Source organism: Clinocottus analis, unplaced genomic scaffold (genome assembly GCF_023055335.1).
Source record: "Clinocottus analis isolate CAN_PGR_092001 unplaced genomic scaffold, fCliAna1.0.p SCAF_24, whole genome shotgun sequence".
Lineage (NCBI taxonomy): Eukaryota > Metazoa > Chordata > Actinopteri > Perciformes > Cottidae > Clinocottus > Clinocottus analis.
The window spans coordinates 2,425,007-2,452,857 of record NW_027175976.1 but is presented as its reverse complement, the minus strand read 5'-3'; the positions used below and the strand labels follow the sequence as shown (position 1 = coordinate 2,452,857).

The 27,851-nt window shown below is 44.9% G+C and overlaps 3 protein-coding genes across 3 annotated transcripts; 2 read left to right on the top strand and 1 right to left on the bottom strand.

Moving 5' to 3' along the window:
* The first annotated feature begins 207 nt into the window (after window positions 1-207).
* On the top strand, window positions 208-7,803 carry acp2 (acid phosphatase 2, lysosomal). Its single transcript, XM_068591082.1, has 13 exons — window positions 208-356; window positions 2,982-3,077; window positions 3,416-3,502; window positions 3,723-3,783; window positions 3,863-3,954; window positions 4,045-4,143; window positions 4,232-4,318; window positions 4,720-4,803; window positions 4,899-4,947; window positions 5,140-5,228; window positions 5,421-5,527; window positions 5,673-5,848; window positions 5,930-7,803. The coding sequence occupies exons 1-13, from the start codon at window positions 270-272 to the stop codon at window positions 6,073-6,075; spliced, it is 1,260 nt and encodes a 419-aa protein (XP_068447183.1). The 5' UTR covers window positions 208-269; the 3' UTR covers window positions 6,076-7,803.
* A 328-nt stretch (window positions 7,804-8,131) lies between these two features.
* On the bottom strand, window positions 8,132-17,589 carry gpr137c (G protein-coupled receptor 137c). Its single transcript, XM_068590458.1, has 8 exons — window positions 16,845-17,589; window positions 13,622-13,671; window positions 12,611-12,718; window positions 12,352-12,490; window positions 11,798-11,947; window positions 11,132-11,257; window positions 10,922-11,046; window positions 8,132-10,835 (listed from the first exon to the last, which is right to left on the bottom strand). Exons 1-8 carry the CDS (start codon window positions 17,217-17,219, stop codon window positions 10,541-10,543), a joined length of 1,368 nt encoding a protein of 455 aa, XP_068446559.1. The 5' UTR covers window positions 17,220-17,589; the 3' UTR covers window positions 8,132-10,540.
* txndc16 (thioredoxin domain containing 16) lies at window positions 17,026-26,641 on the top strand. Its single transcript, XM_068591053.1, has 19 exons — window positions 17,026-17,178; window positions 18,942-19,133; window positions 19,359-19,441; window positions 19,548-19,618; window positions 19,706-19,780; window positions 20,101-20,222; window positions 20,331-20,421; window positions 20,544-20,697; window positions 20,955-21,124; window positions 21,242-21,302; window positions 21,447-21,756; window positions 21,834-21,893; window positions 22,229-22,430; window positions 22,743-22,876; window positions 23,079-23,163; window positions 23,466-23,607; window positions 24,362-24,549; window positions 24,640-24,830; window positions 26,439-26,641. Exons 2-19 carry the CDS (start codon window positions 18,980-18,982, stop codon window positions 26,639-26,641), a joined length of 2,496 nt encoding a protein of 831 aa, XP_068447154.1. The 5' UTR covers window positions 17,026-17,178; window positions 18,942-18,979.
* Window positions 26,642-27,851: the final 1,210 nt, after the last annotated feature.

Here is a 27,851-nt window from a genome sequence, read left to right as displayed (position 1 = left end):
CCTATTCAACAGGCGTGAACTGATTTAGTGGCGCTGTCGCAATGACACGTAGTAACTATTACTGACATTTTGAGGGGCATTGTGATTGGCCCGGAGTCGCACGTGAAGGGTCTTCGATCTAAATTTCGCGCGTCATAGTCGTCACGTGAATGCAGACCAGCTATTGGCTCAGCCAACGGCGTGGATAGGAAGTAGGCAGAGGGGAAAGGAGGTGCTTTGTGTTTGTCGGCTATCTGGAGGTTAGCTCTCTCGCTTGCACAAACAAAAACATGTCCGCCGCGGCGCTCTTCCTTTTAACGCTCGGGTGTCTCTGTCGAGAAGCTGCGGCAGGAAGAAAGCTAATATATGTGACTGTGGTGAGTATTGTTAGTCATTGGAATAACGCTACGGAAGCTGTGTTGTTCTCTGCTTTGATTCGCATTTCTCGTCGACGCTTAAGGAACTGCATTCAAAATATTAGAGGTTTTGTGTTTTCTTTGCTTCTCTGCAAACGTGTGTATTATTTGAAACACGAATTAATTCGTCAGTTAATAAATTGGGTCTCCTGGTCAATTCGGCATGTTAATAATCCACCGAGCAACACTTTTTTTTATTTATTTATTATATAAATGAGCTAATGTTGTGTTCGGTTTACACTGTTTGCTGGTGACGTTAAGGCATTGCCTTAAAACCAACAAGCTAACATTTTGCAAAATGGCTATTTTGTTGAGATGCGTTTATCGTTCAAACTCAAATGAATATATTTTAATTAAGTCATGGTATACATGCTACGGCCTGTTTTTGTATTTAGAGGCGCGTGACTCCACGAAACGAGTAATGACAGCTCTCGAAGAAAACAGAACAGAAACTCAATCTGCGGTGGAGTGACCCATTATATATGTGACTGTGGTATATATATATATAATTTTAAAATCTGTCAATGTTTTCCCGAGATGAGGAACTTTATTACGAATAAGCAAGCAAAACGAGCAGCAGCAGCAGCAGCAGCATCTTGCAAAAGGTTCCCTCGACACGGAAGTGACTTAATGAATACATTCATAAATGACTTAAACTTGCTTAATCATTGGTAATTGTTTAGCTAAATATGTTTCGACGTGTTTTTAATGTCCGCCCCGAGGTAACCAGTTGTTTCAGCTCAGCTGGACGAAGAAGTTCCCTGGACACATGAGATGTGACATCATGATTAAAGCCCTAATTGATCAAAGGTTTTTTTAATTGACCGGTGGCTCTACAGGCGAGTCACCGTCTTAGGATGCATCATCATTTTTCTCAACAGGGATCAAACCAGGTCGTTGCGATCTTTCTATAAATACATGTTCTTTAATGTATTTCTTCATACGTGGTTGTGATACAGTGACTGTTCAATATAACCTCGAAGGAATTCATGTAATTAAAGTGCACATGAGGACATTATGCATATGAATTCCATTTGAGCTGACTTCTCCTTTTTAAAATTTATATTTTTTGTTGCATTGTGCATATTCAGGACGAACTTTAAGTACTTGCAGATTCAGCTTTTCCGGTTCTGTCACCTTTAACCGGAGTTCGGTTTGCAGCTCACTTTCAGAATTGATTGTCTCAACAACAACAAACCACACACATGAGACACAAGCCGGCAAATCTTAGAGTTATGGCTGTATAGATGGTTTAAAAGTTGCACGACATCGTCACTTTTACACATTGGTGCATTTTTCTTTTTTGCATGTCCCCCCCTTTGTTGCTTTAATATAACTGTTTAAGGACAGCTGGAGAGTTTGTATCCGTCTGCTCATTTCCAATGCAAAGTAGGGCGAGGCTCGCGGGATGATGACAATAGAATAAAGTCCTCGACTCGCTGCGGAGTTCCAGGAACACACTGTCAGACCTGAGGGCCAAAACACTGTAATGAGAATGTTTTTCTTCTCATACGTCAACCTGAAGCGTTTCACTGTGTTTTATTTATACTTATAAATCTTCTGTTGTGTGAGCAGGTTCTCTTTTCACACCCTCTCCTCCCCATTTACTCTCATAATTTACAGTCTACAGTCACAGAATCTGTCATGGACGTGAGACTTGGCAAAAGACATCGGTCACACTCGTGGTTTCCCGTGTTAAAGCCGTGGCATCTGGCGTGTCACCGCGTTAAAATATGACACAAAGAGAGGAAGCTCGGGTGACGGGTCAGAGGGGGCAATGTAGGTTTTTCTCATGTGCAAGTTGTTTGAGTTTTTCGTCGCCACAACTTCTAATGTAGCACATTCTTACTGTTGCACTCGTTCTTAGTAAACGGTTGCATAGTGGCCGGCAAGGGAGCTATTAATTGATCAAAGATCAGATTAGGATTTCTAAAAGGGATTATTCACCCTCCAAATAGAGTGAACAGATCGGTCATGCGTGCTCTCCACATCAGAGACCCACACTTCTCTGAAGACGATTGAAACTGGAAACTGTTCCACTTGAGCAGGACGGCTGACATTAATAGCATTATGGGCTGACTGACGGTTTTTCCTTTCAGGCCACACCAACGTCAGGGCCTTCGGTGCTTCTTTTTCTTTTTCCACAAATGCTCACTCTACCCGTCGTGTTTGGATTCTTCGGTCGCGAATAAGATCTACACACTGTGACAAACTCAGGGCTCCTCTGGACCGTCACTAAATGGATAAAACTAGGACGCTGACTCAGTTCTGGGATTTTGGACTCATTCCTGCAGCACTCTATAGAATATCTACTCTCCAAATAGGCCTATAAAGACCAGTCACATGTTGAAATAGTCCATATTGGCTTGATCAAGTGACTTTAATCTGGTAAATACATTCACTGTTGTTGCAATAATTTGCAGAGGTTTGTTCAAATGAATTCTCTTGACTTTCAATCCAAATGAATACCTATTGAATCGCTGCTGTGTAGCAATGCTGGGTTTATAGAATTGTCGAAGTGTTTTTGTTGTTGTTGCCTTTTGTCAGTCGGGTGTTGTCTGACTTCTCCTTTTGTCTCCCCTCCAGTTGTTCCGTCATGGCGACCGGTCCCCAGTCAAAGCTTTCCCCACCGACCCGCACCAAGAGAGCGACTGGCCGCAGGGCTTCGGCCAGCTGACCCAGGTAGAATGGGCTGTTTTGAGTTGGGGTCATTGCAGTGCATCAGCACCTTTTGTTGTCTTGAACTTTTTTTAAACCCAATTGATGTGTGCACATTGATCTACTGAACAGAAGCTCATTGAGTTATAAAGGTTATAAAGTCCACACAGGCCCATTCAGACGCTGTGGACTTATAACAAAGATATAAAGGCATTTGCATTTTATGAGTTATAAACTGTAAAGCATTCGAATGCATCACATAAGTGTTTTAAATCTACAGATACTGTATGTTATTGTTGCGTAAAAGCGTGTTTAAAGTCTGAAAAGTTAACGACGTGATGTCATCGCTGTGTGTTTTTCAGGAGGGGATGAGGCAGCACTTACTCCTGGGCCAGTTTCTCAGGCTTCGGTACCGAGGATTCCTGAGCGAATCCTATGACCGCCGCGAGGTAACCCCGCCCCTCTCTCCGATCACATGACACCTGACCACGGCGCTCAAAGACAGACGATGATTCATGGGAATATTTGCCATGCTGGCGTTAGACAGCATTCCCACACTGGTGCTGGAATTCCTGGAGCATGATGGAGTTGTTTACCGAGCGGAGGTCGCTGTTTGCTATCACTTTTATTCAGTCTGACCCCCTCACCGGCGACTCCTTCTGTCCACAGATCTCCGTTCGCAGCACGGACTACGACCGCACGCTGATGAGCGCCGAGGCCAACCTGGCAGGTCTGAACATCCGCTCACGCTCCTCCACCTTCTCCTTCTCCCTCTCCCACATTAACAGTCTATTTCGCCCGCCGCCCAGGTCTCTACCCCCCAGCGGGTCAGCAGGTCTTCACAACAGACCTGAAGTGGCAGCCGATACCAGTGCACACGGTGCCAATGAGTGAAGAGAGGGTATGCGTTCGTCATGTCCATTGTTTCCCCTTGCTGTAAATTATTATACGCACTTTGTCTGAACTTTGTCTTTTTTAAATTTATTTTTAGCTCCTCTTGTTTCCTCTTGGGGACTGTCCTCGCTACAAACAGCTGATGAATGAAACCGAGCACACGGAGGAATTTATTAATGTCACCACTACGTACCAGGTGCGGCCGGGTTTGGTGGGCTACGTGGCTTCAAAGGGAGTCTCAATGTTTTTGTATACTGACATTGTTACTGCGTTCGTCTCTGCAGGACATTATAAAGCTGGTGAATAATAAAACCGGACTGAATCAAACGGTGGAAACGGTGTGGAGCGTGTACGACACACTCTTCTGTGAGGTGAGAACACACACGGCAGCAAAACACAGGCAAAATAATGTCAGAGTTGGAGCACAGTTCAGGTTGTGGCGTGCTACTTTTCAAGTGTTGAAGAAGGTTGGCTAATTGGTTTACTACGGATTCTTTTCAAAATAAGAGCTTCCATTATTTTTTTTTTCCTTCCGAGACACAATTCACAAGCTGCGTTTCCAACAGACGCAAGTTATGTGTAACGTTCCAGTCGGGGACACAGTAACTGACTAGATCTCATGTCGTTAGGCTCGGTCTTGTGACTCGACCACCACATTCAGTTTTTATGAAACTCTGTCTCCGTTTCATGTCTGCTTTTATTTTTGTCTTATCGATCCAGTGTCTTTGTCGTGGTTTTTCTTCATGTTTTTCTTCTGCGTGTGTGTGTTCAGTCCCGTCACAACATGACGGCCCCCGACTGGGTGACTCCTGATGTCATGGAGAAGCTCAGACTGCTCAAAGACTTTGGATTTCAGGTAACGGTCATAAGCAGGTATTAATGACTCCATTTAGGACGTCTGGTTCCCGTGTAGTTAAAAGTAACGCGATGACACCATTTATTTCCACACAGGTCATGTTCGGCTTCCACAAACGGCAAGAAAAGAGCCGGCTGCAGGGAGGTATGTGTGTGTGACGTGTAGTGTTGCAATGAAGGAACCTGTTACCCAGTGCAATATTGAGGTCTTTTTAATAATGTATTCCAGGATTTAATACTTGTGTGTAGATAAATTCGATGTTGGCATACCAGGAGACGTACGCTTTGAATTAAGGACTAAATGTGTCACTAATAGCTTCGGTTTCTGTTCTTTAAGGTATCCTATTGGGTGAAATTGTGAAGAATCTTTCCAAAATGGCCGTCCCAGACCCTGAACAGAGGCTGAAGATGACGATGCTGTCAGCGGTAATAATTACTGTTTCACATTTGGATAGAGCCAGGCTGCCTGTTTCCAGTCTTTATGCTATGCTAAGCGTCTTCTGGCTGTAGCTTCAAAGTGTTTTTTATCTTCTAACTCTTGGAGGGGATAAAAATGTCAAAACATTTCCTTATTGATGTGTGTGTGTGTGTGTGTGTGTGTGTGTGTGTGTTCCCCAGCATGACACTACGGTATCGGCTCTGCAGTTAAGCTTGGATGTGTTCAACGGAAGACAGCCGCCATACGCCGCCTGTCAAATATTTGAGCTGTACAGGGACGACAACGGGTAAAGCACAGACTATACTGCAGACAATCGCCCGTAAACAGACTCCATGTGCCACTGAGGCGCTGATGCAAGAGAGAAAGTACATCTTTTGTTGTGACATCAGACCAATAAAAGCCTGTAAATCTCTCTCTGTGTCTCCGCCCAGCTCGGTCTCGGTGTCGTTGGCTTACCGCAATGACAGCGCAGTGGACGCGTACCCACTGCAGTTACCCGGCTGCTCCCTAGACTGCCCTCTAGAGGACTTTGTGAGAATTACAAAGCTCTCTATTTCAGAAGACCGCGACAAGGAGTGTCAACTGCCGGTAGAGGGGAGGGATAAAGGTGAACACACAATAAATAAAACGTTAAATTTAACAAGAACTTATGCAACCCCCTCATCCATTTTCTTCATTCCGTTTTCAGAGGTGATCATCAGCCTGGCGGTGGCCGGCTCTCTCATCCTCTTCCTCATCATCTTCCTCCTCGGCGTGATTTGTTGGCAGCAGGAGCCGAGCACGAGCCAGGGGTACCGACAGGTGATCAACAAGGAAGCCGGAGAGGAATCCTGACACGAGCACCAACTCCTCCCCCGGAGATCGGCGAGCCTGGCGTCCTGGGAAAGCAGCAGCGATGACGACGATGAATTCTGAACCCGTTGATTTTTTCATCAACACATTCGGGAGCCGCGTCATCTCTCTAAACGAGGAGAGACATTGTCTGAGGGAGCAAGACTGAACTAGTACATGAAAACGCAGCAGGGAAAACCATTCTGTTTAGCGCTTTTGTTTCCGAAAGTATTTGCCGTGTGGTTCGTTCTCCGATCAGCCAAATAAGTTTAACAAATATGTCCCTGTTTGCTGCTTGGAAAGACTGTGTTCGTCTTTCTTTTTTGTCTTTATTTGTGTGCGTCTTGAGGCTTGAGAAGTCTTGAAAAAATGGGCTGCAGAGAAGTAGTAGAAAGTCGATGCAGGCAATGGTTTTGAAGTTTCTATAATACTTTCTCTAATGTAACAATGGTTTTGCATCGTGCTTTTCCTCCCTGACTTTTTGTAAACGCGCAGGACAAGATGTCGGCTTGATTGAAACCTCTTTGGTTTCAATCACGATGATTCTCAGCCTAGAATGTTTCCACGAGTTCTTAAAGATCACTTTCTTTTAATAGGCAGAATACATTCATTTATTAAGTATATGTCCATGTGTGTTCACGATTGACCAGCTTGTGTGTGTGTGTGTGTGCAGGATGTCTGTGACTACCAGCCGAGATGCCTTAATTACTTCAGATGTTTTTCTTTTTTTGGGGTTCTGATGCATCGCATTTTATTTGATCAAAGGAGCAGCAGGGTGGTGCCGACCTTTGGTTAACTCGCCCAGAGAGAGCTGACCTTAAGCCTCATGACGACAAGCGTCCACCCACAAGTGTCCTTTGAGACCCTTAAACACCAGCAAGGTAAAAGCTGAATCTCTTCTGAGCGTCATCGAGAATCAAAACAGTTCTGAAGATGACATTTATAGAAACACAGGAAACCTTTGTGTGTGTTTCAATCTGACTGCCAATGGATCCACTATACATGATGTATAAACAGATAGTGGATGCTGTTCTTAAAAGAATACCTAAAATCCCCCAAAGCATTTTCAGCTGTTTCACCAATTATTGATGGATTCAGGTCCAAATATTGACATTTAAGTGCAAAGTATTTGAGTTCTACTTAGTGTTATAAATATGCAAAGTGACTGCCCTCCACTGGCAGTCTATTGCAGTTGAATTGAGCTCTTTGCTAATCTGGAGCAGAGTGGGTCCACCTGTCTGTAGTCTTCAAAACAGGATTAAGTTTAATCCCACCCATTTAATGGGTTAAACACAGTTCGCACAAATTTAAAGGGACGTAGAATTATACGCTTGCTGCCAATGTCGTAGGGTTCCCGTTCTTTTTACCCCTTTTCTTTCTCAACAGTGGTGGGATGTAACAAAGTACATAACTCAAGTACTAGTACTTACATATTTGAGGTACTTGTTCTTCACTTGAATATCTTTGCTTCAATGATGCTTAAAGTGTATTTGGGTCAAGAGGCCGGTGATTAGAGATATTTAATGTAAAGTGTTACAAATGAATATAATGCAGTGTTAATTTGCACAGTAAATTTTGTATGTAGTTTCAAACATGGACGACACACATTTGATACTAAATCACATTTAAATTGTAATATCCTCTACAGTTAACATTTTTCAGTACTGTGTCCAAACTTGATTTTATGCTGTGTGAAATTCACAACATTTTGTTGCTTGTCTGATATTTTTTGTGGAATAAACAAATCAATGTGAAGCAGCAGTGGGATCTCTGTGCTGCTCAACCCGACCATGTCGTGCAGTGAGCTGCTGTCTGGACTTAACTGGGATAAACTCGTTAACTTGTAAACTCGGCCGCATGACCGGCAGCACGAGACCGTTTCTGTGCAATTTGGCGGTGGTTTGATACCGATCACACCTACGAGTGGTATGTGGTGCAAAACAGGGAGGGGAGGCAGAGGGCAGTAAGATACCTTTTGTGTAATGTTTCACATAACAGACTAATATTCAAGGGCAGGAGAACAAACCACAGTAATTAATTGACAAATTCTGCTTCGCCTTTTTCCTAAAAACAGTGCAGTAGGCCTTTATTTCAACATAGTAGTGCTTTTCTTGCATACATCGTTAGTGATCTGTCGCACAATAGGTTACATTCAGTATGGCCACGGATAAACCAATCAATAACATGAAACAATTCATAAAACAGTTGCTGTATAGCGGATAAGAGCCACAATGTTACATAAATGATATCGCCTATGAAAGAAATCATGACACTGAGCTCTTGCACACTGATGCAGAAGCATGTAGATGTTTCTGTTCATCTGGACCCGACAGCTTCAGCTCCATGGTTGTTTTTCAGTGTCCTTTACATGGTCATTTACAGATTGCTTTCATGGCCGTCAGTTTAAGTACCAAAATGTTGGGTAGCATTTTTTTTCCAGTCGGTCCTGACTCGGCACAGATGGGGACACTGATTTGGGTCTGAGAACTGGGTCAAGTGAAATATGCTTACAGGCTGCATGCAGTCTGTCATGAGATTCAGTAAATGTGGGAGGTAACGAAAAACAATAGGAGAGGAAGAGATCCGTAAAGTAAAAAAAAAGTGTAAAAGCAAACAGGAAAACAAATATTTAAGGTCACACACACACACACGCACACGTACAGACAAACACACACATGGATTAGGAATCGTTGACGCACAAACAATTAAAAAGACGCCAACCGTTTCTTGTGCAAAAATATTTTCAGAATGTGATGGCACATATTTCCTTTCTCGGAGGATAAATAGTAAAATATAGAATACAGACGATGATTGAAGAAAATTCATAAAACAGGTAGGAGACAAAATCCTACATTCAGGCCTAAAGCCTTTTTTTTCCTCTCACGGTGAACTTCTAAGTGCAAAGTTTGCCTCACAACTCCCAAAACGATCAGATTACACAACAGGTTTTTTGGTCAACGTCTGTTTCGGCAACAATCCCACAGGGTGGATTTCTACTTCAATGCGGACTGAAGGCTACATTCTGATGCTTTCATCAACTGTCCAAAATCATACTGATGGTGCGATTGCTCGGGAAAATCAATGATATGTTTTGGATCCCCAACATTCAGCGACTTGACTCCCTGTCTTGGGTTTTCACATCGTCTCCATTGTGTAGTTTTGGGGGAGTAAACCTGGATTTGGCTGCAGTTCTGTATAATCCGACTGCAGTGGCATGTTCATGCGAATGAGCGGATTTAGTTTAAGCCTGAGTGGGTTGTTAAAGTCATCTGTTGACACTCTTCCACATATCAAATTGTTGTTTTACACACACTTACACATTGACCTTGTGCTATTGAGATTGAGCAAAGTACACGCATATGGCAGCTACATTTACATTTCACTCTCTGCGGCTGGAAGCGGTCTACATGGCTGATACTTGTGAAGGCTGAAATAAACTGACCGGTATTTTGCAGTCAGCTATTAAAACAGCAATAAGCTTATTTTACATATTAAACAAAATGCGAGTCCAGTACTGTGTAGGCAGGCTGAAGTCTCAAGCTTGCCAACGTCGTTTGTTCAGCTTTTTTATTTCTGTGGCTCCGAAAATGTCACAAAAAATTGCTAAAAACAAGTAGTTTGCCACCAACAAGATAATAAAGTTCTGAAGATGGAAGTTCAGTAAGCTTTCTGTATTTCAGGTTTGCTATTTATCTGATACTCTTCATGGTTGAAACAGATTAAGTGTTTAAGATAACTGTTAGCGTTGGCGATGAACTAGCTCTCACTGCTACGACAGCTAATGGCAAATCAGACCTGAAGCGCTTGCGTCCTTCGCTGTTCTTTTCCCGCCAAAAACACCGCCATTGTTTGGATATATAAACGCATCCTCATTAAAGTCATACAACCCTTTTTCCACAACTAAAATAGCAGTCGGACAAACATTAAGTGACATAAACGCCTTGGTGTCCAGAGCTGCCGACTGACAGACCATGACAGCTCCAGCATTAGCCACGTTAGCTAGCCCGCTATATGCAGAATGGTACATTCCACAAGAAGCACAATTGGATGAAATTTACAAGGAAAGGACTATTATCTGGTCCCTGATGATTCCAGTCTTAGAAATGATAACAGACCAGAACGTTATAACATAAAAAGTTTGGTCTTTGACGTTTTAGGTGCATTAGCTATATTAGTAGCCGTATTAGTGCTAAACCTGTGGTCCATGGCCTGCGCGTGCATGCATTCTGGTCCCTACGTTTAAAGACAGCTGCGTCTTTAGCTGCGTCTTTAGTTACAAGCACGTTTCTCTGGAATAATTTGACCAACCAACCTATAAGGCTCAACTGGTTTGGCGCACTGCATCTGAATATCACCCAAAAGTATCTGCTTGAATGTATCTAGGGAAGCAAAATGGCGACGAAAAAAACCCAAAGACGGTGTTAGTTATTAGTCAGGTTTTTGTTCAATATTTACGGACGGACCCTGCTCAGTTTTGTGGGGTGCAGAAATACGTTTGCGACCCGCCGTAATAATTCTGTGGCGTTGATAAGTAGTTACTGTGATGATGGTGATGATGGTGGTGGTTGTTGTTGTTCTGCGGGGTGGAGTAGTAGTTGTGATGGTGGTGGTGGTGACTCTGGATGTTTCCATAGGCAAAGAGGAGGGGGGCCGTGGAGGACGGCGGTTGCTGGCTGGGAGCAACGCCCGCCGCCAGAGTCCCGTTGCGTTGGATGGAGCCATACCAACTGGACGTGCCCAGCTGGGGGGTGGTGGAGTGGAGGCTGAGAGGAAGAGGAGGACAGGCAGAAGAGTCAACCAAAAGTAACTTCATCAGTCAGAGTATTGACATTCTTGGGTGTGCTCCCACCTGGCTCGATCGGTCCTACTAATAATGCTTCTGGACAGGTCGTCATCACTGTCGTACCGCCGAGGGTTGTCAAAGAAATACGCTCTGGAGCTGAAACTGTGGCTGTTGATCATCCCTCCTGGAGCCTGAGGGTCAAAGAGATCCATTACACTTTATAGCCCTGAAGGTTCACAGTTCTGTCCCACAGACTATTGACAACATGTTAGGTACCAGGGCTTGGTTGGGTCTCTGGACTCGGAAGAAAACCACCACTAAACTTGTAGGTAGCAGCTCCCAGAAGAACAGAATGATCCCAAATGCGACGTAGGCCTCGCCGCTGATCTCCTGAACATCGGCCTGCGCGCACACACACACACACACACACACACACACACACACACACATCTTGTGAATGCACATATCATGTCTTCCACAATCAATATTGCTTGTGTCATGAGCGTGGCAGCATTGAAGGGTTAGGGTTAGGCACGTTGCAAGCTTTAATCAAAAGAACTACGGTCTACTATCTGGAGTCATTGTTTGGTTTGTCCTTGCTGGGCTACTGTAGAAACATGCCGGCCAGCAAGGGCAGAATTACGTTGAGATGTCAGACTGACAGCTGGTATAAAGACCATAATGTCAGATTATACCCCCCCCCCCCCCACACACACACACACACACACGGTGGGACCCTTTAAAATGGGCTGTCCGTCTCAAGTACTGAGCTATGATGTAGGTCAGGACACAGACACATACATGTTACTTATAGCCAAACAAAGCCCTTCACCCCACGAAACATTGCCTTCCCAAAGCTCCTAAGGCGGATTGTGTACACACACACACACACACACACAGGGTTTCTGGCTGACTAAAAGCTTGTTTTACCCGTTGCCGTACCTGATCAGAGACGCTGTACCAGCCGTAGTTGAAGGGACTGGGCCGGTCCTGTGGCGCCAGGGCCACCGCCACCAGGTTGTAACAGGCTCTGGACGTGTAGAGCAGGATCACCATGGACCCTATGGCTGTAGCCTGGCACACCGATGTACCCTGGGTGGAGGAGCAACCGCGCTTGGTACGAGTCATGCGTCAGTTGGCTATCGGCCCGTGATAGAGTGTCAGAGATGGGCCCCAAATGAGATCCGAATGACCGAGCGCTCTCCAGGACAGACTATATAGGCCGGGCGTTGAGTTTTTTTAAAAGGGGACATGAATGTAAGACTGTTTATGTCTACGGCAACAACAAGGAGCTTCTGCCTGTGGTGCCGGGTATTGTAACACAGTAAATGCGAACATGTCGTACAGTTGGAGTTCAAATATGATAGCAATGACTTTAACATATACTGACATGTTTTACAACAACCAAATAATCGTAGTAGTACAATAACTCTGCCTGAATAAAATATGTTCTAATTATGATTGTTTTCTTAACGCATGCACGTTTTTGGCCCTACCTTGGATTCGAGGTAAACATTGGCAGAGGACATCTTGGCGATCTTGAAGACGCAGACGGCCAGAGAGACGGCGCACAGGACGAACAGACTGTCGTTGATCAAGACCCGGGCCAGGACCGCATGTCGGATACCCCCATCACTGCAGACGCAAAGGTCACACACTCAGGAATGAAACGTCTCCGTTTGGGGGGGCACCGAATGGGACATTAACTTCACAAAGAGGCACAAACAGTCTGCTCTTGGCGTCGGTTTTGTTTACCTCGGAGATTCAGAGCGCTCCAGAGCCCCTTGCACCAACAACGCACACGTTAGATTCACCACCAGGAAAAACACGCCGAGACACAGGAAGAACAAGCGCAGGGGGACCCTGGAGAGAGACGGGGAACATAAGGTAAGGCATAGGAGAGAGAGTCTCGTTGCTGATAACTACTAGAATCACACATCTATAGAGCGTATTCACCACGTGTCCGCAACAAGCTTTGGCGGCCATGTTGGGGTCCATGCACGCCATTGTTTTGCTGTGTTTTATGCCGCTCTTCTGAAATGACCATTATATCCCGAAGGAGACACAATTTCAGTTCAAAACGGCGTGTCTTGTGATTAGTGTACTGTGCCTCATTGTTGGATGTGGGACTAGTGGTTCAGATTATGAGTTTATCAGCTCAACAAGTCAGGCTTGTACTTCAACTTGTCCAGCTTCTCAAATAATGCATCTAAATTACTTTGGTTTCACTCGCGTATGAGCGTTAAGACTGTTCTCATGCGTTTCTGTTGATACATTGAGTTGTGGGCACGTTTCCATTGAACACTCATCAATAATTTCCTTAAGCTTTTTCGCTGAGTGAAAATCAATGTCTTTCACTTGCGCAAAGGGAACTGTGGATGGAAACTTGGGAGAAAGCCATGAAAATGGCAACTCCGTCGGGCGATGTCTGCCTTTATTCTGTGATTCATTTCAACTTAAAATAAAACACTGGCTGCATGGGAACAGCATCTAGCACGGCCAAACAAACAGTCACTGCTGGTCCTGGAAACTTTCCTGTGTGTAAAAAATTGTCTCCAGTATGCAAAATCCATTGCCTCCCACTAGCAGCAGGCTAACGAGGTGGACCCCAAGATGGCGCGATTGAGATGATGGCGTCACGTGAATACGCTCTATATTCAGATGTTCTGTCTGATGAAGGACAACATCGTTATGAAATGTAGACTGTTGCTTTTGGAATAGATTCTGAAAAAAAAGAAGTGTGAGAAAAGTTAAGGACTGACTCACTTGTATTTGGTGAGCTCTGGGGAATACTTAGCTTTAGCCTTAAACATCACCTACACAAAGAAAAGTTTAAAAAAAGATATCAATTATTACAGTTATAACATTATATACATATTGTTAGAGAAATTCACTCGACCCCTCGGAGCAAATTTATTAAAACAGGAACATTTATTTGTTGCAAGTCAAAAACGTGATAGACAAATTGGACATCCAAGTCGGCTCAAAGATCTCTCAAAGAACCACCTCTTAAATACGAATCATGACCCACTAACAGAAACCCTCATGATGTCTTCGGCCTCATCGGGAACCTTTCCCCTCGTCCCATAGAGCGGTTTGCAAGAAATGGTCATATGATAACAAAGCAACTACTCGTTCTTTCAGACAGACACCTACAAGTTCCCCTTTACTATCAGGAGACTTACTGAGTTTGTGTAAAAGATTAAACAGAGACAGTAAGATGATAAGTCTGAATATAACAGTCAAACAGTAACTTATTCAGCCTAAATCATTATTTCTTCCAACACATATACAGCTTTTTGTCTAAGATGACTTTACAGTTGAAAGGAACACAACATTCACAACTGCTCCCTGAAGCTTCGTAGCCTCCAGCAGTAAAGCAGGATTTGCAGCAAATCTAAGGAATAGACGCGTCTTCATTTTCCAAACTAAACAAAGAGATCCTATAAAGACGCAGCCGTCACCGCGACCGCAGTATTCAGAGACAGAGGGAGACGACACTTGGACCCAGTACGCAGGTAGGCCATTAAGTTGTCCAGGGTTTCATCTTATGAGCGGTCATTAGGAGACCGGCTCCTTTTCTGTGTGGACTGTCCTATAGAAGACGCATGTGATGTGCATGATTTGCACTTTTTAGATTACGTCATACTGGAATCAATTGGGTCTTTCAAACCGGTCTGAACACACAGTATATGTATATTGTAAGTTGGATAGGGAAATAGGTGCTATATCAATGAGTCGATACGGACGAGAAGAAAAGGGCAAGAAAAGACAATAAGAGGAAGACAGTAATGTGAAAAACTGCTGTTGGGCAATCGCACGTCATGACTTAAAACAGATCATGAATGTGTCCAATTTTGACAAATCCATCGGATTTTATACCTAATAAATTATAGATCCTCAAACATTAAATGAAATATAAAAATGCTGTTATGAGCTAAGATACGATTGAAATTGATTAAAGATGAGCCAAACAAAAAACACATATCTACTACCTCCCAACCGCCAACCTGTTATCAGATAAATCTAAAAGCCGGGCCTCCACTGATCCAGTGGCCCATCTTCCTTTTTAACATCCTTTTTGGTTTCAAAAACCCCAAAAGGCTCAAGTAGACACTCAGCCTTTTGTGGGAGAATGTAGGCCACAAGGAGGTAATTGGTAACCCATAAATGAAGCAGCCAACCAAAAGAACACGACGGGAGAACTTAATGTGCCCCCACATGGTTTGTAGCTGAACATTACCCTTATTTTTTCCCGTAGTGTTATGAAAAGGGGAAGTAAATAGCAGGTCAGGAGTCATGCCTGACACATCAGAAAACACTCACACACACGTGTGTGTGTGTGTGGCATGATGTTATATCAGCGCTCCGCTCGAGCCGTTTGCGACTCCCTGCGAGTTTGACATTGAGACAAATATTCTCTGGGGATTTGATGCATCGCTTTGTCAAATGTGGTGGTAAATTCTGCATCTTTATGCGGAAAACAAGCATGTTCAACCCAAGGACACTTTCATTTACCCAAACTGATTTAAATGTAGTCGGTCTCATAGATAAATTGATGGTTTAAGGCAGGGGTTCCCGACCTTTAGTGCTTGTATTCCCATCAACAAATGGTGTGAGACGTGAGCAGTTCAATCAAAAGGACATTTTTCCATCTCAATCCCATCCATCTTTGTATGGATCCATGTTGGATTTGTCCACGTACAGGAGCACGGTGGCCATATGTCAGCCTGTCTTTGTCACATGATTACATTTATGCAAGTCCAAGATGTGATCTATTACTCAGGTCTGACTCGGCGAGACACAAAACCACAAGTAGGAAAAGTTTGTTCCCTGAGCTGGCCAGTCACACGCTTTTCCCAACATAGATCGAGATGCATTCTTTTAAACTGACGATGACGTGGGAGAACAACATTTTGTTGGTGATGGGGGGGGGAGGGGTTGTGCGATGCAAAGTAGCCCGACCACTGCATAAAGGGAAGTTGTTTATTAAGCAGGATGTTTGTGTAGAATAGTCTTGATGTTTACTCAGCAGTCTTATGATACCGCAGCTTCGTTACCCATCTCCACTCAGCCAGTTGAACCAGCTTCCTTTTGACCCACAGGGCATGTGTGTGTTTGTGCTTAAGAGGAATCCTGTGTTTGACCTGGGCTCGGTTTGATATCAGGTTTTACTGCTAGGTTACCGAACCGGTCTCTCTTTCACCAGTCTTCTCCACTTATTGAATGAAACACATCGGTGTGACGCAGGCTTTTTTTTCAGACTGGATGCAATTAGTCGACTCTGTGCAACATGGCAACCACTGTAACCACATTTCACCGGTTGGCGACGGAAAATCTGCCAGTTTAAAGTCCTTTTGCTGGCGCTATATCCGGTAGATGATTAGCTTAGCATAATGACTGAAAGACTAGTCTGGATTTGTCTAAAGGTAACCAAATCCACTCATCAGCACATCTTAAGCTCTCATACTCTTAATTCTTTTAAAGGGGCGACTATTTTTTTAGCCAAGTGTAACTTCCTGGAGTCCCTGCTGGTTGCCTAGAAACCTCACAATGTTGAGCGACTTCTTTAATGTCATGTGTTACTTCCAGATGACCACACTGCTTTGACAAAGATGCCTCACACCCACATGAAGAACCATCATTTGTCTATGCAATCTGGGCCCTGCCACTAAAGACTCCTTTCACTGGCCAATGATTATGTAATGTGCTCTCAATTAACCAATTAATGATTGGGGTCCTCAAAAAAAGTCAAAGCATCATGGGAGCTGTAGTTTTGCAACACCTGGTCTTTGTTTGGTAATCTTTGCTGAAAAAAAAACGACAACTTGCAGGTGTGTTTTTACTGCAAATCCAATGTGCCCAAATGTCTTTGACAAATCGTTGTTGGCAAAACTGTGACGTCAGCTGTTCTACGAAATCAGGTCACACACACACACACACACACACACACACACACAGACCAACAAGCCCCACAGTGCAGCTCTACCTGTGTGAAGTAGAGGTTCAGGAGGCAGAGAGTGAAGAACTGCAGGCAGACGGGGCAGCAGTAGAGCAGCCAGTAGGCCAGAGGCTGCAGCCGGTTGGCCTGCACCACATTTCTAAAGTAGAAGGAGAAGAGGGTCGTCCTCAGCGCGGCCCACAGCAAGCACAGGAACAAAAACACGCTCTGGTAGCTGAAACGCTTGTGTCCGTAGTGCAAGATGAGCCAGAGCTGCAGGTAGACGAAGGCGAACAGGAAACAGTAGAGGACGGTGTAGACGGCAGTTAGACTGAGCTCCAGTGTCGGGGAGATCGCAGCCCCGGGGGACTCCTTCAGTGAGGTAAACAAGTGGGACTCGACCTCCTCTCCTGCCGAAAACATCTCCACTGGTCGCTTGCACTAACACATGGGATGCTGCGAAGGCAGAAAGAAGAACAACAAAAAAACACTACAACTGGGTCAGACCCGGGCTAGATTCACCGCGGATGACAAAAAGACGAGGGTATTCGGGTGAAGATGTGAGATAAAAGCAGTTTATTCTGCTAAGAAGTGTCATAGTGAATCTGCGCCGGGGTTTAAATCCGATACTGGGCTGAAAAAAATGTGGGGTCTAGTTTGAAAAAAATGCGCTAGGGTAAAAAATAACAAGAAAAGGGGAAAGAAAACAAGAGAGAGGTCCATCTGTGAATCTCTGCAAAGCTGTTCTCTGCAAAAAAAACAACTTATGGGGGGGGGAACCTCCAGATCAGCTGTGATGCAGTTTTCGACCCGCCCCCCTTGCTCTCGACTAAAACGGAAACTGGCGTTTCGTGGGCCGCCATCTTGGCTCAACGCGAAGCTCATTCGCTCGCGAAACAACTGACGACGGAGCCACATATTCAAGCCAGTTTCCGAGCTATGTCCACCTCCCAAGCGAGAGACGTACTCACGCCCACCTTCTCAGTGCGCCACTTCATTGGCTAATCCAGCCGCCCAACCTCCACAGCTACCTCACCCCATTGGTTCGTGATGATGTCAGCTGCGGCAGGTCCCGCCCTTTGTATTCTTGTGATTGGATAGCAAACGGGTCCCTGATCGCATTGGCTCAACGAAGAAAGTGGGCGTGTCTCGCTGAGAAACTGCCATCAAAACAATTTGCAAACATTTACGTCAAGTTACTGAGCGGTAACAAGCCGTTGCTTAAAACTGCGATGGCCTTCAAAGTAAAAGCATAAAAACACCGGCGTGCACGGGACCGCAACAGTCGGCAACGACTGTAAAACAGCCATATTCTTACGAGCTCCAGATTCTTATATTATCATTGTATGGACAACTCAGGAACATCACAACACATTTTCCAATTAAGGATTTTATTATTAAAAGAAAACAGGAAGCTGGTTTAACTTTCTTAGCTTAGCACTGTTTCCAGAAGCATGGAACAGCGTACTCGCAAGATATATTTTTTCAAATTTCACAGTGCCGCTTGAGGAAACACAACCTCACAAACTTTGCTAGCACAACGTTACAACTCCCACTGACACACATATATATATACACACATGTTTTATGTATGTTGTATCCAGGTGTTGACGTTAGCTCGACACATAGAACCATGGACGAACACTCCTCAGAGGAAAGCTAACAAGCCGAGCTAAGTTTTTTTGGGGCTTTTCTTCTCGATAATATCCGTGTGGGGAATGCTGCTGCTTTCTAATCAGCGTCATAATGTAAACTATCTCGGTTAACCGCGGCGTCAACCGTGGTTTGTAACGTGTGAGCCGCTGGGACAGACACAAGTTGAACCCAAACCCCTCCTCAACTTCCTCAGGTAACGCGAACATTCCTCCTGGCGTTTTTCTTCCTTCTCCACAGCAGACATTTTGACTTTTCATAGCAGGTAGTAATGGTCAGTTATTAAATACACCTCTGCTTTTCCCACGTGACACGTGTCAAAATATCACACAGTTTATATATATATATATATATATATATATATATATATATATATATATATATATATATATATATATGGCAAGGTCACGTGAGTGTTAATATTGTAACTGTTCCTTTGTCTTCTGAAGGGATCCATGAAGGCAGCATCGCTCTCTTCTGTCCCTCTCCTAGTTCCCATCTGACACACAGAACCGAGCCTTTCCTCCATCATGTGGACGTGCATTGTGGTTTCCCTGCTGTGGATGGGGTTAGCAGGGTGCTCAGGGAAGTCCGGCACACCGACCCTGATGGAATACACACCTGCAGACTTCAACAAGGAAATGCATTCTGGGAAGACGATGTTGATCTACTTCCAGCAGAAAGGTGGGTTGCTCACGCTGGCTGAGTTTTTGTTCACATTGATGTGTAATACAGCAGATGGCAGCCTTTTAACCCTTTTAGTACAGAGCCTGTCGCTCTAACCAAACTGTTTGAGAAGATGTAAAATGGGTCATAGGTCAATAGGACATTTTTTTGACTTATTGATAAATAAGACAAACAGGACCAGGCGGACTGTCATCGTTACAGATCTAAATCTCTTGTCCCCAGTCTCCTCAGACATGTCTCGCTTCCTGGGCGAGCTGCAGCAGTCCGCTGAGGCTCTGCAGCCGTATGGAGTGCTGGTTGCCAAGGTAAAAGTCTGACATGTTTCTTTTATTCACCTCAAGATGTGGAGCGGGATTCCCAAGCAGTAGAGACGGCAGTTCAGTGTCTTTTTCTCCTTTTTTGTCTGTTCAGGTCAACTGCAGTAAAGAGCATGTTTACGAATACTGCGCGGAAGAAAAGGCCCAGGTGACGTTTCTCTTCAGGTGTGTGTGAAGTGCAGCGGCAGAGCGAGCTGGGGCAGAAGGCCTGCTCTGTGCTGACGTTGTCTTTCTCCCGTGTCTTTCTGACAGGGGTGGCAAGGAGTTTTCATCTTTTCATTTGAACGTCATGTCGAACGTCAACGCCATCGTCTCGGAGGTCCTGTTGTGAGTAGCAGCTTTCAGTCCTTCTGAAACAAAACATACGCAAACTACTGACACATAGTCTTCTTTAACACGATGATAGGTAGCGCTTGTAATTACATAGTGTTGATATTGTTTAATACTACACACACTTGATGATATACAGTGTGGATATATAACAATGCAAAACAAAAAATGTATATCTGCAACCCAATGGTTTCAGGGGAAGTCCAAAAGTATTGAGAGGTGGACTTTTGGGTTTTTGGCCTTTTTTTTATGTGATTTTTAAAAAAAGTATAAAAAGAGCTCCAGATTGATCCTTTAAGATTTGGTCTCTCTTCCAGTACCATTCTGCAGAATGAGATCAAGCACGTTCACACAGTGAAGAACCTGGTGGCCTTTGAGAAGAAAGCCCGAGGGAAGAAGGACATCGCACTGTGTTACGCCAACAGACTGAGAACACCAGGTATGGAGACGAAGGAGAGTGTCAGTGATGGAGGTGATCTGGCTGATGTGTTGAAAGGACGGATGAACTGACTCATGGATCATTAATTGTATGATTGTGTAACTTAAGCGCACAGATCGCTGATGGAGACGGCGTATGTGTACGGATCCAAATACCAGTTCATCTTCATAACTGGAGGCCCAGTTTTGCAAAACCTGGGGTAGGTTACGTTTATCTTTTTTTGGTTCCTTTCTCCGATGTGAATCATGTGCCAGATTGTGTTTCATAAAGGCGTAAAACAATTTACTGTGTGCGTCTCTCCTCTTCCGTCTCGTCTTGCAGATTTGATGAGCAAACTAGCTCGTCTAAATTTTGGTTCCTCCACTGCGCTGGAGCTCCCAGCGGAGCCTCGCGGTGTCCCGCCGTCCGCCTGAGGAAACCGGTGTCCATCCTCAACCTCCACTCCTTCCTGCAGTTCATGGAGGCTCCACTAGTGGTGAGCAGGATGGAAATAAAGAGTCAATGGATGTTGGATTGCTAAAGGGCCAGCGCGTGGCATTTTTGGGGCGTCCATTAGCAGAAATTGAAATGCAATAATCTTCACTCCGTTTTCTCGTTAGCATCTAATGTTTTTCGGTAGAATGAGCAGGTTGTCTCCAGAGTCAGGCGTGTTGCACCTCCACGTTCCTGCCAGCGGGGGTTCAAAAGTGAACAGAATGTAATGATTTGCACGTGTGTCTCTCCACGGCACAGAACGAAGTCTACGAAGACCCGACCTCGGTCCAGCGCGCTCAGTTCCCCTACCAGGACATCCCCCAGGTCTTCTTGTTCTCTCGCCCCGCAACCCAGCAGCAGGACCTGGACACGGCCACCGCTCTGGCCCGGCGTCTCCGCGGCTTTGCCCTGATGGTCCTCGTGCACAGGTAAGAAGCACAGGTGCACGTGGATCTGATTCTCTTACCGAGTTTGTTGAGAGGTAAAACATCACATTTAATTTGCCCAGCAAATCTAAATCTACCTTGTTTTGTGTGTTTTATTAGACAGAGTCCTGCAGTGAAAACCCCCGAAGAGTATAACGCTGCTTACAGGCTGTCTGAGAAAGTATGATGGTCACATAAATTCATATATACATAAAGAAAAATTAGGTGAATCATTGTGTGTGTGTGTGTGTGTGTGTGTGTGTGTGTGTGTGTGTGTGTGTGTGTGTGTGTGTGTGTGTGTGTGTGTGTGTGTGTGTGCTTTAAGGGTTCAGAGGTAAAGTATTTGCACTCAGACAACCCTGACGTGCTGTTGGCGCTCTTCACAAGTGAAGAGGAGGAAGAGGAGGAAGAGGAGGAAGAGGAGGAGGAGGAGGAGGACTCGAAGGATTCCACTGACGACATTCAGGGCAATGACATGCCGGACAGTGACGAGCTGAACGATGAAATCGCGGCGTACGTCTACAAAAACCAGAACAACTTGTCGGACCCGGACTCACTCACCCAACTGACCTCCGACAACTTCCACGCCTCAGTGGCTCAAAGCAGCCTGACGGTGGCGCTCTTCTACCTCTCGTGTAAGCCGCACTGTTCCCACTGGCCTGTCGACATGCACGCGGATTGAATTAACGGTCGTTTCTGCTTTCGCCACCAGGGCACGCCGTTTCCAAGACCTTCATCAGCTCATACGTTGATGTGGCCGAGAAACTTGAAGGTAACTGGAGGACTCGGCGTGAGCAGACATGCTGAGGAGATGTACTTATGATGCAACACATAGAGTTTATTACTTCATGTTGCAAAGTTTTTGAACGACAGTTGTCATAATTTGTTTCTACTTTGCAAAAATTGTTTCCGTAATTGTTATAGAAGCACTTCCTGTTTTGCAATGTATGCGCAGAGAACAATATGACTCTGGCAAGTTCTGCACATATTTTTAACTCTTAAAATGATTGTCATGACCGGATTGATAAACGGAGAGAGCTCATCCAGTTTGAGATGTCTTGGAACGGCGTGATCTTGACGTTTGCCCGATTCACCGACTCCCCTCAGGTTCCGAGGTCCAGGTGAGCGTGGTGAACTGCGCGGAGTGGACCGACCTCTGCGCCGCCGAGTCGGGCAGCTCCCCCCCGATGCCGTTGCCGTTCCAGCCGGTCACCGTCTTCCCCACCGTCCTGCTGCTCCGCCCCGAGGAGCCGGCCCAGCACTACGGGGGCATGCTGAGTGCCGAGGCGCTGCATCGCTTCATCGCGCTGTGAGTTCCCTCAGGGTCCACGGGCACGAAGTTGTCTCTGAGTAGCGTAGTCCAATCTAAATTATGAAGAGAGCCACAGTAAAGTCAACGATGTGCCGACAACGCTGAATGTTACACACCCAGTGGAGTTCACAGAGAGCAGCTCTCAATTTCAGAGTTGTGGGAATCTTGAAGTCACTGCGTGTGTGTGTGTGTGTGTGTGTGTGTGTGTGTGTGTGTGTGTGTGTGTGTGTGTGTGTGACGTACGTATGAGTGAGCATCTGTGTACATTTCATTCGCTCACAATCTTGCATGTTTCTTCTTATTAACCAGGAGCCGACCGGCTTCTCCGGCGCTACTGTCCACCCAAGAGGAAGTGACATCATTCCTCCAGGAAGTGCCTCCCGCGGCGGCGGGCTACAAGCCCGATCGCGCACTGGGACTGTTTAAGACTCGAGCAGACGCAGGTGGGGAGGCTGTGAAGTGATGGCGAGGCCTCAGTGGCGAAAAATCAAAATAAGGACTTCAAGTAACTTGTCTATATTGCAGAATTATCTCTTCAGGACGGCCATTAAAGCCACTGCCCTTAAAGCCACTGACGGCCATTAAAGCCACTGTCAGGAGCATGGTGGTGGTGATGATGATGGTGATGTCGCTCTGTCTCGCCAGGTGTACGGTCGTTCACTGAAGCAGCCAAATCATTGAGAGGAGAGGTGCTGACCGGACTGCTGACAGGAGGGCTGGCAGAGAAGTGGTAAGAACTCTAATTTCAGTCTCGTCATTCCTGCCTCAAGGTCGTCCGACAGTTTGAAGTCGTACTTGACAAAACACAACGTCAGCAGGCGGAGGAAGAGCAGGAAGATTGTTTTGTGTTTTTAAAGAAGTAAAGTTCATGCAGCTTCGATTATTACACACCAGTCAGGTGTTGAAAGGACACTTTAGTCATGTGGTGATGTTTCTTTGTAAAGGGCCAGGTGCTCTTGTGTCATTAAATATCCTTCAGATTGAACTTCAAACATGCATTTGTGTTGTGTGTGTGTGTGTGTAATCTTGCAGGGCGGCGAAGCACAACGTGGAGCTTCCTGTAGTGTTGGTGTTTCCATCTTGGGACACACACACTCGGCCCTCCGCTCTGCTCGTGTCCGACTCCGCCGAGGAGCTGCAGTCCCACATCAGCACCGCACTGCTGCATCCGCTGGTACGTCCACCTGTGCCCGTTCATCTGTCTTTATAAAGCAGTGATTGCATTGGGAAACACAAAAACAACGTTGTTTTTTTATGAATTTGTGAACAATTGTCTGATTAGAGACCTATTGGTGAGCCAGATTGGCATTTGAAATCCTCAGTGCATTCAAAGGCGTTTTCTTTGTCTTTTTTTTATATTTATCTTGCTTATTGTATGCATATGAGTACGAAGAGCGACGTGAAACGCAGCGTCAAATTCCATGTATATGCAAATTGACATGGCCATTAAATCTGATGCTGAGTCCTCCTGAGTTACCTCGTTCAGACACGAGGCAGTAATGTGGAATCGGCGAGTTTTTGGGCACGCTGAGTTAAAGGCCATGTGATGACCCAAAGGTCCCTTTCGGTGGCGCTGTTGTCCTTTTTTTTACCAAGACCGGGAACGCAGCGAGGTCCAATAAGTCTGTTCAGTTAAAAGCACAATTTACTTTCCAAATAAAGCCACTTGGTGACTGTATGAAGGGGCAGTGAGGAACATAACTGTCTGAGGTGATTGACGCTGGTTTGATGCCTGAGAGCGAGGTGGAGTAGCTGCAGTGAACAGTAAAAATCTGATGAGTAAATCTCAGATGTTGAGCTGTGTGCTGACTTCTGGGTGTTGTTGGTTTCCAAAGTGCTTATTTCTGTCTCTCCTGCAGAGGCGGTCACTGTCGTAACGTGTCCGTTTGAACTCCTCCCTCCTCTCCGCCTTTTTGTTTTCCCTCCAGCCGGAGCTGACCGTGGAAAACCTGCCGTCCTTCCTCTCCCTGGGCAAAGGCCTCCTCCTCCTCTTCGTGGGAGAGGACGAGGACGAGACCGGGCGGAGGCAGAGCCAGGCGCTGCTGGAGGAGATGAGAGGCGTGGTGGAGCAGGGGGGCAAATGGATGGAGCGCTACCTGGTCTGCTGGATCCACCTGTACGTGACAAAACCGTGCCACCAAAGCAGTCCTTTTGTTTCACAATGACCCCACTGGTAGTGACTTGTTTTCCCCGTGTGGTGTTCCAGCGGCCGCACTCCAGCTGGTACGTCTGTGCTGGGCTCATACCTGGGCTCTGCGGCCCCCCTCCCTGCCCTGGTGCTCACCCATTTGCCCACTGGGAGTGAGATCTACCAGTATTCCCCCGACACGCCTGTGGTGGCCTCCTCCGTCCTGCAGTGGGTGCAGAGGGTCGAGGACGGGACTGAGTCAGCAGCAGGTAAGGAGGAGGAAGTGCTGCGGTATGCAAGAAGGTATATAATATATCACAAGACCACAGGATGTTTCAACCACGTTTATTTTGATAATCGAGCATAAGTATTCGCTCTTTGAAGGGAAGCTTAACCAAAGCTTTCCAAATAAACGTTCATCTTACAGAAATTATTCCAAACTCTCGTCTCATGTGAACAGAAATGAACTCTTTTGGGTTTATTCATTTTTGTGAACAGCGATAGAGGTCAGCTTGCTAAACAACCAGCCGGCTAGACCAACCTTGAACGCACCACAACCGGCCTGAACTTTGTCCTATTAACCAGGCAAAGATGTCATCCCTTTTTTTAATATCTTTATTTTCCAAAGTCATAAAATGATCAAATACAAAACCCACAATTAAGACGAGACGTACCGAAAAACTTCAAACCAAGAACAGACGCATATAAAACGACAACAACCAAAAACAGTGATGTTTCACATGCGACGCTAGAATATTAAGCAAAGCTGGTATAGTTATATTTAAGGAAAGCTTAAAAAAACCTGAAAGTAACGGGAATTCAAAACATCATGAAGATCTTCACCTTAGCCTTTTTTTTCTCTGTCATTTCCCCTCTTTAATCACACTAATTGCTCTCTGCAATTACTTTAATTCAGCTTGTTTTTTTAGCAGCGAGGCTCTCTAAGCGTCTGTTTTTGAAATGCACCTGGATGTGTTTCCATCTGTAATGAAGAATGCAATCACGCGCTCACATTTACATCGTCTCTCAAGAAGCAGGGAAATGTAAAAGTCAAATTGTACGTGGGTATCAGAAGAGACTGATTGTTCCTCTGATGTCAAAAGGAGAAGAATACAACAATGAAATGCCACCACGGAATTGCGATGAAAGTGATTTCGTTATCTTTTTGGCAGATGGAATAAAAAGGGGTCACAAGTTATGTGTCAAATGAGAGAATCTTTGGCGGAGTGTCAAGAGAAATGATCAAATGGATGTGCCCTCCTCACCCATAGTGTATCTCTATACAGACACACACACACACACACACACACACACACACACACACACACAGGTTAAAGGCAGAGCGAAACAGTGGCAGGATCAAACTTGTGGCTTTCCCGACTGAGGAATGTGAAAGGTATGCGCAACAGGCTTTGTGTTGAGCAGCTAAAAAAGCGTCTTTAAATGAAGCCGATGATCATTACGGCTTCAGCCGTTAACCGCCGACCTTTTGAACTCCATAGCTTGGAGTTGGTGAGATAGTTACGCAAGACAGCTTAAACAACTCTACTTTTGACCGGAATCGTTTCGCTTTTAAAGTTTCTCAAAGAAAAAGCATTTGCACTGGTTTAGCTCTTCATTTGCTTGACATTTGCCTAATGAGTGTTTTTAAAGGCCGACTTCTGGATTGAATCGGACTCGTTCGCTTTTTTTCTGGCACTCAAAATACATATATGATCATGAATCTAACTTCAGCTGCAACATGGTTTTATTGCAGGAGAAGATTATAAACCAAAAATGTTATAGTCGCATCATATTGAAGACATGTGTCCCCCTTTTTTAATCCTGTATCAAATGCCTTCATGTAATTCTACATCTGTGTTGGACCGTCTCTGCAGGGATGCTGGGTGGGGACAGCTGGCCTCCAGCTACCGAGTTGTACAACTTCCTGGATATCATAGACAAGGAGGATCCCAACGCCGCCAAGCAGAAAACCTTTGAGGGTGAGGAGGATGGAAAAGAGGAGGAGGAAGAAGCAGAAGCATGGGAGCCCTCCTCCAGCGTTCCTGCAGCTGTTGAGAACCATCACACTGAACTGTAGTTGAATGATTAAACATCTTCACTGTATTTATTCTGGGCTCTTTTTTTCTTCTTCTTTCTACCAACATTATTTAGTATTTCCCATAGGACCATAACGTATTTCATTCTTTCCCTGGGAATTATAATGGCAGAACCTACCCAGTGCAGTACCAAAAGACCCCGTGAACTTTGAAGTTAATAGTTTTAATATGACCGATCTCATATTCTGCTGTTGTTTCCTAAAGTTCCCCAGGGAAGTTTAGCGTCAGCAGGTTTCTCAAAATTATCCATTTGACAAAAATGTACATGTCCACATTGTTTTGTGGTTTATTTTTTATCAACAAAGGCGTGTTCTAGTGCCAACAGCTGCCTTTCCTCTTTAATCACACCACGAGTGGGAACTGCAGTGACTTTAGGTGAACGATATTAACGCCCTGCAAGTGTCTTGGAAATCATTCCGATATAGTTTTTTCCCGGCATCATAGGGACGGCTGTGTAGTTTTTCCCGGCACTTTGAGATGCAGAACAGAGGAGGTGTAGTAGGTCTGTTGGATCGGTCTGCTCTCATTAATATTATTATTACGGTGGTTTCAGATGTGTTTTTTATGGGACTTTGAGTTTGAATCAATTAGTCTCCGTCTTGAATCGTCTGCTGAAGGATCTGAAGGGCTCTTTTCTTTTGAACCCATGTGAATCTTCAGCTTAAAATTCCATCTTTGTCCTGAGTGAACCGATGGACTGAGCACACGACTCAAGACTGGCAGTTTAGTTTAGAAGTTGATTTTTAAAAAAAAAAAAAGGTTTTAATGGTGTACAGTCTTGGTTTATTTTTTTTATTTTTTTTTGACAGACTTGGTGCAATACTGTGAACATTACATAAATAAGATACTTTGTTCAAGCCCATGTTTTGAGTTATGTACAGGGATAAATGTTTACACAATGGGGTTGTCTTGTAAAGTGTTCTCTCTTGAACATACTCCTTAAGTTGGTCTATTTTTGTAGCTTCATATACACACTGAGCACTCAGCAGTGCCGTACTTTTGCCCATCAGGCGCTACACAAAAGGAAAAGCTCCAGTGTGTGCTGGTGGCTGCCTGACTAATGCATTTGAAGAAAACAAGGAGCTGGACTCGTCAAAGACAATTCAATTACAGTAGTGAATATGGTGAAATAAGACTTTAAAAAAAAAAAATTCCTTTCCTTTTTATGGTGCAAAAGTAGCAAATATGCAT